We start from the raw sequence: 11,725 nt of genomic DNA, 5'->3' as shown, positions 1-11,725 counted from the left end.
TTTAAAATAATAATAGATAATTAATAAATGAATAAGTAGGTACTTACTTCTTTCGTAAATATTCGGTGTTAAAATCGAAATATAATAATTCAGAGAATTATAACGGTGTCATCGCGTGGTCAACGACACACGCGTACCCGAACATTTTGTATTGTTATACGAGACAATGGTTTTGTTCGAGATGCAATTTGCAAATACAAGGAAATGAATATGAAATAAGGAGAATTTTTTCCCCTACAGACGTTTTTCGTCTAGTTTCATGCTAGTTTTGACGATATAAGACTATACCCGGCTTTAACGAATTAGGACTCTGCAAACCAAAGGCTTGATCACCCTTCGGCTGTAGAAGTGCCATAGGTATAAAATATACAATATTTATTTTGGGATTGAGACATACTGACGTAGGAAGATGATTGTTATTTATTTGTTTAAACGCGATATTTTGCGCATATTTAGTACCTCCTCATTCAACTATATATTTGTCTAGACTCTTGATCATTATCTACCGCGCTGGTGTTAGTGAAAGACCTAGAATTTTTTATGAAAAGTTGAATGCTATTGAAATACTTATTGAAAGAAATAAGTTTGATGAAGACTATAAGTCTTATGAAAAATGCTTGCAAGCATGTTATGTTAAATATTAATTAGGAGAGTACGCGCCGCGTTTGTTGATTTGTTTATTTATTTGTATTATGTGAAGAAGTAACTTGAAAGGAAGATGAAGACTAGGAGAGATTTATTTTGACTGTCCAGGAAATATAAATACCTGAGATGTTTACTTAATAATAGGTATTATTATGGGTTATAGAATAGAAACCTTATATTTACCGTCTTACGACGATGCTATACGACAGCTGTATACTTATGATGACGACGATTTGATAGGTCAAAGAATCTTTTGAAGTCGATTTGTGAAATCGATACCTCAACTTATACATATCTAATACCTATGATGCTATTTTGAGATTATTTTATTATGATGAGATTTTTCGAAACTTTTGTAAAAGTTAAATCCTTGACTGTGCACTTAATAGATTACGATTTTTATATTTATATAAGTAAGGTTAAAAGTATGCCCATACGAAGTAAGAGATAAGATAAATTGCACTTTAAGCACAGGAAGTAACTAAAAAAAAATGTTTCCTTACATAATTTAATTTTATTTAGCATTAGATTTTATTTTTGTGATTGTCATCATCTTTTCTTCTGATTCGATGTAGCGTCTAACATTTTTTTTTCTTTTAAGGGGAGGGGTAACCGCATACATTTTCAGGGGAGTTGTAATATGTACGAATTGTCAGTTTAAACGTAGCATGTTCATATTAGCTGTAACATAAAAATGCAACTCCTCAATATAATATATCGAAGTAGGTTGCCTGCACATCGGATTGAAAGAGAGGTGATGCAAAATTATGTAGGTTAGGTAGTTAGGCAATAAGATTAAAACAATAGTATGTAAGATTTCTTTATTGGTATTGTTAGTCCATAAGCGAGAGTAGATCATAAGCCGGCTCTCAATAAACATCTTTCACCGTTGCCGCATTTAATTATTACCATACGGCCACAACATATCTCACCTACTACCTAGGCTACTGAGATACCTTGCATTGCAACCCAGGGACTTGCTACTACGGATAGGCTACTAACTACTTTTTGTCTTGGAAAATCAAAAGTTCTCACGGAATTTTTAAAAACCTAAATCCACGCGGGCAGCAGCTAATCCTGAACACTTAAATACATTTACTCTGCGTTTACCTCTTGATATACACTAATTCATGGGCCTATTTTTTTCTCGTACGTCCATTGGGAAAAAAATGTGTAGCTGGGATTACGTATTCCTATTTCCTGGCAGAAAGTGTTTTTGACGAATATCTCTTTAAGACCTTGTCCAGAAGGAGCGAATTCGCCGCGAAACGTTTCGCATGAATTCATTCGCGCGTTACCGAGATACTAGGCGCCAATACATCGCGCCCACAAGCATCGCGCGAATTCAAAATACGCGCGTAAATCGCGTGCACTACGCCAGCCTCTCGACTCGCGCGTAATGTGCGCGAACTCCAGAGCGAATTCACGTATCCAGGGAAATGGAGCGCCAAAATTTTGATACGGGCTCGCGCGTAGGTACTCTTTCTGGGCAAAACGGTCGCGCGTGATACGCACGAGAGAATCGCGGCGAATACGCTCCTTCTGGACAAGCTCTGTTGATTTTTAGTGTTTAACGTCGTGTAATTATGTGTGGTGTGTCCAACATTGCTGAAAATCAAGAAATTCAACATTATTCTGCTGGGATTACATACACGGTGATAACACGATTTTACATTATAGACATTTGACGGATTTTGTGAAAGTTGCAGAGGATGAATGGATATCAATAATTATGTTCATGGACTTAGAAACTACGTGCCATGCAGGTATATTAAATATTAATTTTATTCTTTGGTATAAATTAAAAACTGCACGACTTATCAGGAATTTGGTACCTACAAGATCTATCCTATCATGCGGGTGATGTTGTACGTTAAAGCTTGCTTTCACTGAAAAATAAAAGACAAGAAAGTTTAGTATATTTTATTTGTTAACAAAGGTTGGGTAAGTCCCTTTTGTTCTATAGAACTTGACGTCATCAGACTAATTTGTTGCATAGAACAATTATTGAGATTTTTCTTTATTTAATTGTTCTATAGAACAAACTAAACAAATTGTTCTTTTTTCTATGGCTGGTGGACGATTAGTAAAGTGTATCAGTACCCCTATTATAAATGCGAAAGTGTGTTTGTTTGTTGGTTTGTCCTTCAATCACGTCGCAACAGTGCAACGGATTGACGTGATTTTTTGAATGGGTATAGATAAAAGACCTTAAGAGTAACATAGACATGACTTTTTATCCCGGAAAATCAAAGTGTTCCCACGGGATTTTTTAAAACCTAATTCCACGCGGACGAAGTCGCGGGCATCAGCTAGTCTTTTCATAAAGATATTGAAAAGATCTGTGTATTGTGTGTGTATGAGTGATTATAAGACAAGTGTGTAAATGAGTAACCTGGGTGCGTAAAAATGTGACAAATATTAATTATTTAAAAAAAATATATTAATATTGTGAATAAGTATAGTAAATTAATTGATAGATAACTTACGTAACTTACAAGGGAAACCTCGGGACTAAGCCAGTGTGAGTCCTCATGTGGCTCACTAAATGACTCTTTTGTATACATTTATAATTGCACCATTTACAAACAAAAGGCTTTTCGCCAGTGTGAGTCCTCATGTGAGTCACTAAACTACTGCTTCCTGTACATTTGTATTTGCATAACTTACAAACAAAAGGCTTTTCGCCAGTGTGAGTCCTCATGTGCCTCACTAAATGACTCTTTTGTGTAAATTTAGAATGGCACAATTTACATACAAAAGGCTTTTCGCCCGTGTGAGTCCTCATGTGAGTCACTAAACTACTGTTTACTGTACATTTGTATTTGCATAACTTACAAGTGAACGGCTTTTCGCCAGTGTGAGTCCTCATGTGACTCACTAAACTACTGCTTACTGTACATTTGTATTTGCATAACTTACAAGTGAACGGATTTTCGCCAGTGTGAGTCCTCATGTGACTCACTAAACTACTGCTTACTGTACATTTGTATTTGCATAACTTACAAGTGAACGGCTTTTCGCCAGTGTGAGTCCTCATGTGACTCACTAAATGACCGCTTACTCTACATTTATAATCGCACAATTTACACACAAAAGGCTTCTCGTCAGTGTGAGTCCTCATGTGATTTACTAAACTACTTTTTTCTGAACATTTGTATTTACATAAACTACAGCCGAAAGGCTTTTCGCCAGTGTGAGTCCTCATGTGACTCACTAAATGACTGCTTTTTGTACATTTGTATTTACATAACTTACAGGCGAAAGGCTTTTCGCCAGTGTGAGTCCTCATGTGATTCACTAAAGTACTATTATGTGAACATTTATAATTGCAGAACTTACACACAAAAGGTTTTTCACTTGTGTGAGTCCTCATGTGTCTCACGAATTTACTTTTTTCTGTAGACTTATATTTACATAACTTACATGACAAAGTGTTTCCGTTAGTGTGCGCCCTAATGTGGGTAACTAAAGAACTTTTCCGTTGAAATGTCTTTTGGCAAACGTCACAGATATACTGTATCTGGTCAGTATAGTTTCCTAGCTGTGTACCAAATATATCCTGCGAATTGTGGTTGTTTTTTAAAAGATCACTTCGCCTCGTAGTTTGAAAATTTATATTATCACTTATTTTTGCCAACAATTCCTTTGATTTTAGTATGGAGTCCTGGGATTTCCTTGAATATTCAAAAATGTTTGTATTATTTTCAAAAGACAATATATCCAACTCGTCGTCTGTATCAGTTGGATGTTCTTCATCTCCGTGATTGGTCGCGAGTACCGAAGGAGCAACTGAAACAAGAATAGTCCATACTTAACTCATACTTCCATACTAATATTAGAAAACGAAAACATGTCTCTGTGATCATTGGCTAGATAATTTACATCCTTGAGATGCTTGATGCTAAAATTTAATGTAAACAGTAAGTACAAATTAACTTTGAACTTCGAACGTGTTAAATCAGTACGTAAAATAAGAAAAAGAAAATAAATTAATTTTACAAAAGGACAATGACTGAATTTCTATAGAACCGTGACCCATTTTATTATATAAAAATCGTTTATGTATGCTTTATGGAGCATTTTGTTGCTGTTTCATCACTGATAACTAAACAGGATTTAACACCTCTAGAACTTACGGTTTTTCATTAAATCTAACTTTAAGTCACAATGATTCTAGGTTATATGCAAGTCATAAACAATACGAATACATCGAAAAATAACAATAAATAATAAATAATATCAATAGTTAATTAATATAAAATTTGGAAATTTTTACATTAAAACGTAAGTGACGAAACTAGTCATAGCTTATTCCCGCGACTTCGTGCGCGTGGTTTTATGTTATTCATGGCACGTAAGGATGTTTTCGTTACGTGACCATAAGATAGCTGATTGGAATACAATGTTTAATGTATGTATTTAAAATCATTTGTTACTATTAACTAAGCATTTTCATAATATTTCCCAGTTAATCTTACTCGAATATCTATCTCGTTAATTTATCTCGAAGGTAACCCCCATCGTATTGTACAATAATAAGCTACAATAATTAATCTAAATATATAAAATGAAAAGGTGACTAACTGACTGATCTATCAACGCACAGCTCAAACTACTGGACCGATTGGGCTGAAATTTGGCATGCAGATAGCTATTATGATGTAGACATCTGCTCAGAAAGGATTTTTGATAATTCAACTCCTAAGGGTATCCTTAAATAGGGGTTTGAAATTTGTGTATACGTCGCGGGACTAAGCTAGTCTGTAAATAAATCATGTTACTTAAGTCCATTACAATATCAAGCCTGCTATTGTTATTTTAACCCTACACCCTACATTATTCAAAGAGCCTGATGAATTGTCTTATAATCCTTCCTTAGTACACCTAGGGTACTTTGAGGATGTCCTCCAAACAAATCTCCAGGTTAACCGGTTTAGGCTGTGCATTGTCTGTCAGTCAGTCACAGTGCTGTTTTATATGTCTACATAGACAAAACATTTGCGACAGACAGACAGGTTACAGACAGAAGTGTTATTTTTTCCAGTACAGAAAACTAAGATATCCGTCCCAACCAGTGGCGTGCATAGGGTTAAAAGCCAGGGTAAGCATTAGTTAGGTAAGCAAGCCAAAGGATGACCATTGAGCAATTTCAACTGAGTTAACTATCTCTTGGGTAAGCAGCGCTTTTATGCCTCTATGAGTTGCACGCCACTGGTCCCAACATAGGAGCTAAAACGCGTGTAAAGTTAGTAGTCTTACCCAAAGCTTGATCACAGTCTCCCGACGACTCTGGCTTGCGAATAATGTGCCTGAAACGATATACCTAATATTATATTTATATAACACGTGCGTAAAGCACCAAATTAAAGAGCCGAGCCGTTGGAGAGGGTCTAGCATCGTCAGTACTATAATCTATCCATGGTATTCGTGGAGAGAAGTTAGTATAGGGCTCTCTCTGTTACCCCAAAACAATCCCATACAGATGACAGAAGCCTTTTAAAATAGGTCTGCTTGAAACATAATAGTAAATCTAAATATATAAAAGGAAAAGGACTGACTGACTGATCTGTCAACGCACAGCTCAAACTACTGGACGAATCAGGCTGAAATTTGGCATGCAGATAGCTATTGACGTAGGCATCTGCTAAGAAAGGATTTTTGAAAATTCAACCCCTAAGGGGTGAAATAGGGGTTTGAAATTTGTGTATTCCACGCGGACGAAGTAGCGAGCATAAGCTAGTCTTATATATGAAAGGAAAAGGTGACTGACTCACTGATTAATCAACGCACAGCTGAAACTACTGAACAGATTGGGCTGAAATTTGGCATGTAGATAGCTATTATGACGTAGGCATCCACTAAAGGATTTTTAAAAATTCAACTCCTTAAGGAGTAAAGTAGGGGGTTACAATTTATGTAGTCCATGCGAACTAAGTCGCAAGCATAAGCTAGTAATAGATAAGTCAGCCTTTACGCCAAAAATTTTTTTGTGTAATTTCTACCAAAGGAAATATTATCTTGATCACAAAACACAGTATGAAGTGTCATACAGATGGGACCACTACTGGTTATATCGGAACCTAATTCAGAACGGGAGTTTTTAATTTGGCTTTATCGGAACCAGAACCTGAATCAGAGGCGGAGGCAAAAGAGAGATGTGTTAAGGGCAAGTCTATTAAAATAAAATTACACACATTTATTTATGAGTTATTATTCTTATTGTTACTTCAAAAAATAATACAGGTAGGTACCAAGGCGTTGAAAATAAAAACAATTGAAACTAAAATCTTAAACAGTACCTACCTACTAGAAGTGAAGTTAAGCAGCATCAGCATATTCCACCTTCTCCAATATAACTTCTGATTGTTCTTCTTTCAGAATCGGAATTGAACCTCCATAACATCTCTACTAGTTAGTATAAATTCAGTTAACTACAAATATTACACTTTGCATGAGTTTGTCACATATGGTACGTACGCAGTGGAAGCCTGTGTTTCGGCCGCAGCTGGCTCGTCTTCATCATCTTCCTGTTTCACTGCAACTGCTTCATCAGCATCGGAGTGTGCTATGTACACATCGCAGTAGTCAGGCTCCGACACTGCCGAGGCAATGTCTGACTGTAGTTGGTGTTTGACGCGGCTTATCAGTTTGACATGTCGTATTGTTATCTGAAATGAGTTCTTGGCTTATACCACATAAAGGTGACGACTGACGTGAAATGTCACTGTAGCGTTGTTGTTGTTGTTGTTACAGTATGTCATGGCGTCTGCTAAACATGTCACGTGGACTGACTAGACCAATGCTCACATTGTATCTGCTGTATGCAACACTACAGTCAAATGACACAGGTGGCACCCTTACATCCAAATAATATTATAAATGTGAAAGTGTGGATGATTGGATGTTTGTTACTCAATCACGCAAAAACGGCTGAACGGATTTGGAATGGAAATAGATTATACCCTGGATTAACACATTGGCTACTTTCTATCCCGGAAAATCAAAGAAGTCCCGCGCGATTTTGTAAGTTAAGTAAATCCACATGGATGAAGTCGCGGGCATCAGCTAGTATAACAATAAAGTACATCAATCATTCCTCACCACTTCATGTCTGTCAAGCAGCTCCATTATCAAGGAGCGTGCTCTTAAGCTCTTGTCTCTGAATGTGCTAAAGTTCACCAGTCTCTGGGCACATTGCACACAAAGTGTTGGTTTCAGCTTTTCTTGACCACACAACTGCAACAAACACAATTATTCATATACAGTTTCATCTTAGAGCGGCTGTGCACCGGTCTACTGCTCAAGCAGTTGACACTGCTCATAGACTGCCTATGAATCTTACATACTAATTATGAATGATATAAAATATACAACTTACAGGATGTCCCACTAAATGTTCATATGCTTCTTCCAATTTATATTTACTCATCAGAAACAGCTTGCTGCAAGTGTCCATGCATATCATGCAAACCTGTGGAAAGTATTGTGAGTATAAATAAATTATATTGTGTAGTACTAGTGAAAGTTTGTTTGAATGAAAAAATATTTCTATTGTAATCATTTACAACGTCCAACATGAACTTGATATGTGAACTTTTACTAAGGTTAGCCTTTGAAACAGAAAAATACATATACAGATAATAATTTGCATCAGAGGTTGAAATGAAAGCTGTGAGCGTTATGAAGGAGTTACCAGCACTGGTGAGGGGACGGCACCAGTATGAATCCGCCTTGAGCCACTTTCTGTCTCATAAATGTCATCCTTTAGAAAATGCTGCGAGCAGACCGCAGCACGCTCTGGCAGGAGAGTGTCTTGTTTGCCAAGGGCTCTGAGCCAAGCAGCACGGAGATGCACTTCTCTGGGGAACCTGGAAATTACAGCCTGTACTTTAGAACGGAGCTTACAGTAACATCTGACAAACAAAAGGCAAATAGCTCTGCCTGGAGGGGAGCTCTAGAGTTGGATACAGACTCGATAGTCGCTCGGCTTGTGGACGCGCTGTTGTGTGCCGGTTGAAACCGATCCGCCTGGGTTGGAGGGAAAGTGGCTCAGGACTGACCTCCACAAAGCACGGCCCGAGTGTCTAGGTTATATGTAGTTACATTCGTACTTATATATCAAACTCCTATCACTCACTCGTGAAATGAAATCCCCGTGGCTACTGAGACGACTTCCGTAGTGGATTTGCAGAAAGGCACATAGCACCGCATTTTACAAAAATTTATATTTTCCAGAATATTTATTTTTTTAATTTGCTTAGGCCCTCCCACGGCCCTCCGCCCCACAGAGTACATTGAATATGCTTTTCATCACAGAGTACATTGAATATAGGGTATAGAGTTAACACTCAGATTGATTGCATAGCGCCATCTAGCGATATGTGACATCCCTAAAGCCGAACAAATCGCGCTCCTCAGGATATTTCTTAAATAATATTATTCCCCAAAGTAATTTCCAAAAATCAAATATTAATTGATTTGACTTTTAGAAATTACTTTGGAGACAGTGGAATTTGAATTACTTTAGGCAAATAAAACAACAGTGTAGCGATTAGACAGTTTTTTATAATTTCTTTTATTAAATAGATTAAATGCCAACATTTTAATTATATCACCTTCGTCTTAATCTGAAACTTCAATTCAAAATAAGCATGGCACACTCGTCGGTTTCGATACACATAGTGAGGATCCAAAGATGTGTCTAGTCCAACAGCTCGAGTCCACGCAAGGTACAGATCCATTTCTTTTTCAGGATTGAGAAATGAATATAGAATTGTACCATCTTTGCCTGAAAAAAAATTGTGAGAACTGACCACATACTGTTGCATAAATCAATGAGTATTACTACCAGCTTCTGTTTATGACTTTGTCTGCGAGGACTTTAGAATTGGTGCATACCGCATAATATACCATCTCTGTTGCTAATTAACCTAATCCAAATTGTTTCTTTAATTGTGATGTGGTAACAAACATCCAAAATTACATATTATCTAAATATATAAAAGGGAAAAGTGACTGACTGATCTATCAACGCACAGCTCAAACTACTGGACGGATCGGACTGAAATTTGGCATGCAGGTAGCTATTATGACGTAGGCATCCGCTAAAGGATTTTTGAAAATTCAACCCCTAAAGGGGTGAAAGAGGGGTTTGAAATTTGTGTAGTCCAAGAGGGGTTTGAAATTTGTGTACTCCACGCGGACGAAGTCGCGAGCATAAGCTAGTTTATAATATAAATAATGAAGAGCAACATTTAATGAAGCTTTTATTAGACCAAAGGTCAGATACAGAAGGAGACGTACTCAAGACAGCAAATATAGTGTGGAGCTACCTTACTATGAAGCCCTAACCACCAGTAGCTTAACCGATGGACTCAAGTTTTTAATATATCAAACGTTTCATAACACTGTTAAAACTCCTCTTTTCGTGAGGAAATCTGCATCAGTTTTTAGCATAGACACGAAGGCGACGAAGACTAATAATTAGTCTTTGCTTTAAATAATAATTTATAAGTTGATTACTTACGAGTTTTACCGTATCTCGGCACACAACAAAATAACCTCTCTCACAAGCAGCTATAGTCCAAATCGTTAGGCAGATCAGTGTCCAGGGGTTTGCGCGTAAGTCCAGTGAGAAAAACGAAGCCGTCGGAGTCCAGGGAGCAAGCAAAATCGTAGAATTTATCATAAAAACACAAACAGAACACATTCACGGATCACAAAAGAAAACAAAATCACAGAACACAGACTAATAACATCTGAAGTTCACCGAAGAAATAATTCTCCGAAGTAGCGCCATCTACTGCAAAGTGACGAACTATTTTTCACGAAGAAAAAAGATTTGTATGGGCTGTTAGGACACTGCTTTTCATCACCGACCAGAAATAAACTTTTCATATATTACAAAGTACTCTGTGTCCTGTGAATAAGGCTCCGCCCTATGCACGTGGCCGTTTTTTTTTTAAACTGGTTTTACGGCTCTGGATTCTAGCCCTTTTTTTCACATAAAAAACGTCTATCTAATGAAAAAGGGCACTTTTTTTCACATAAAAAACGTAAATAACTGATGAGAAATACAATTACGCCACAAATTCTCATGGTTTGTTTTGCAACTAAAGTTGCATTCCTTGTATGTATTCTTAAAAAAAATCGGTTACACGATAAGGGACAAAAAATCACCAAAAAATATGTTAGCTGCGTCTCTGTTTATCACATTAGTAACTTTATTTGTGCTCTCTTTTTAGTGTGAATGAGAAAGCAAGTGTTCTTTCGTCTAGCTTTTTTACTCAGTCTACGGCACCCACCCACTTCACACCAAAGAGTATGTAATCACTGTGTTTCAGTTCGCACCAAAGAAACGTAGTGATTATAATTTTATTATACTCTTTGCACCAAAGAGTACGTGTTCACTGTTCGCACCACTTCGGTCGACGGTGCTTCGCAGCCGTAGATAGAGTAATAAAGGTAGATGCAGGAACGTTTGCTTTGTCATTCGCACTAAAAAGAGAGCACAGTTTTTTTTTTTTTTTTGTTTATTTGAAAGTAATCAACAGCGTAAATACATAATTATTATTTAAATTTAAATCTAGGTATAACAGAAGGCCAAAATAGATTACTTAAAATTATAATTAAACTATTTTAACAGAATAGAGTTAGAATAAATGTAGGTATATACAATAATAAAATAAAATTACAACAGTGTGTGTATGCGTGTGTGAGTGTGTGCTTATGTGTGTGTGTGTGTGAGCGTGTGTGTATGTGTGTGTGTGTGTAACTGGGAGTGTATGATTATAAAGTTACTAATGTGATAAACAGAGACGCAGCTAACCTATTTTTATACAAGAAGTTGCAAAACAAACTTTGAGAATTCGTGGCGTAATTGTATTTCTCATGAGTTATTTACTTGTTTTCACATAAAAAACGTTTAATACAAATATTGTTGATCGGTTAATACAAATATTGACTACTAAACAATGGTAATAATAATGGTCGTGTTATTCATCGTTACGTCGTGCTATCGCTATCTCATACGCGGTTACACAGTACTTAAATCTACCTATTATTCTATCTACGTTCG

At 36.7% G+C, this 11,725-nt stretch overlaps 1 protein-coding gene across 1 annotated transcript; it reads right to left on the bottom strand.

Annotated features, from left to right (window-relative positions):
* Positions 1 to 2,559: 2,559 nt before the first annotated feature.
* On the bottom strand, positions 2,560 to 8,925 carry LOC117992509 (zinc finger protein ZFP2-like). Its single transcript, XM_069505721.1, has 7 exons — positions 8,786 to 8,925; positions 8,342 to 8,516; positions 8,027 to 8,119; positions 7,750 to 7,884; positions 7,126 to 7,316; positions 5,908 to 5,957; positions 2,560 to 4,437 (listed from the first exon to the last, which is right to left on the bottom strand). Exons 1-7 carry the CDS (start codon positions 8,857 to 8,859, stop codon positions 3,140 to 3,142), a joined length of 2,016 nt encoding a protein of 671 aa, XP_069361822.1. The 5' UTR covers positions 8,860 to 8,925; the 3' UTR covers positions 2,560 to 3,139.
* Between the last annotated feature and the right edge of the window lie 2,800 nt (positions 8,926 to 11,725).

The sequence above is a fragment of the Maniola hyperantus genome, chromosome 21, assembly GCF_902806685.2.
Source record: "Maniola hyperantus chromosome 21, iAphHyp1.2, whole genome shotgun sequence".
NCBI classification, from domain to species: Eukaryota; Metazoa; Arthropoda; class Insecta; order Lepidoptera; family Nymphalidae; genus Maniola; species Maniola hyperantus.
Note: the sequence above shows the minus strand (reverse complement) of the source record. Positions and strands in the feature narration are given on the sequence as shown.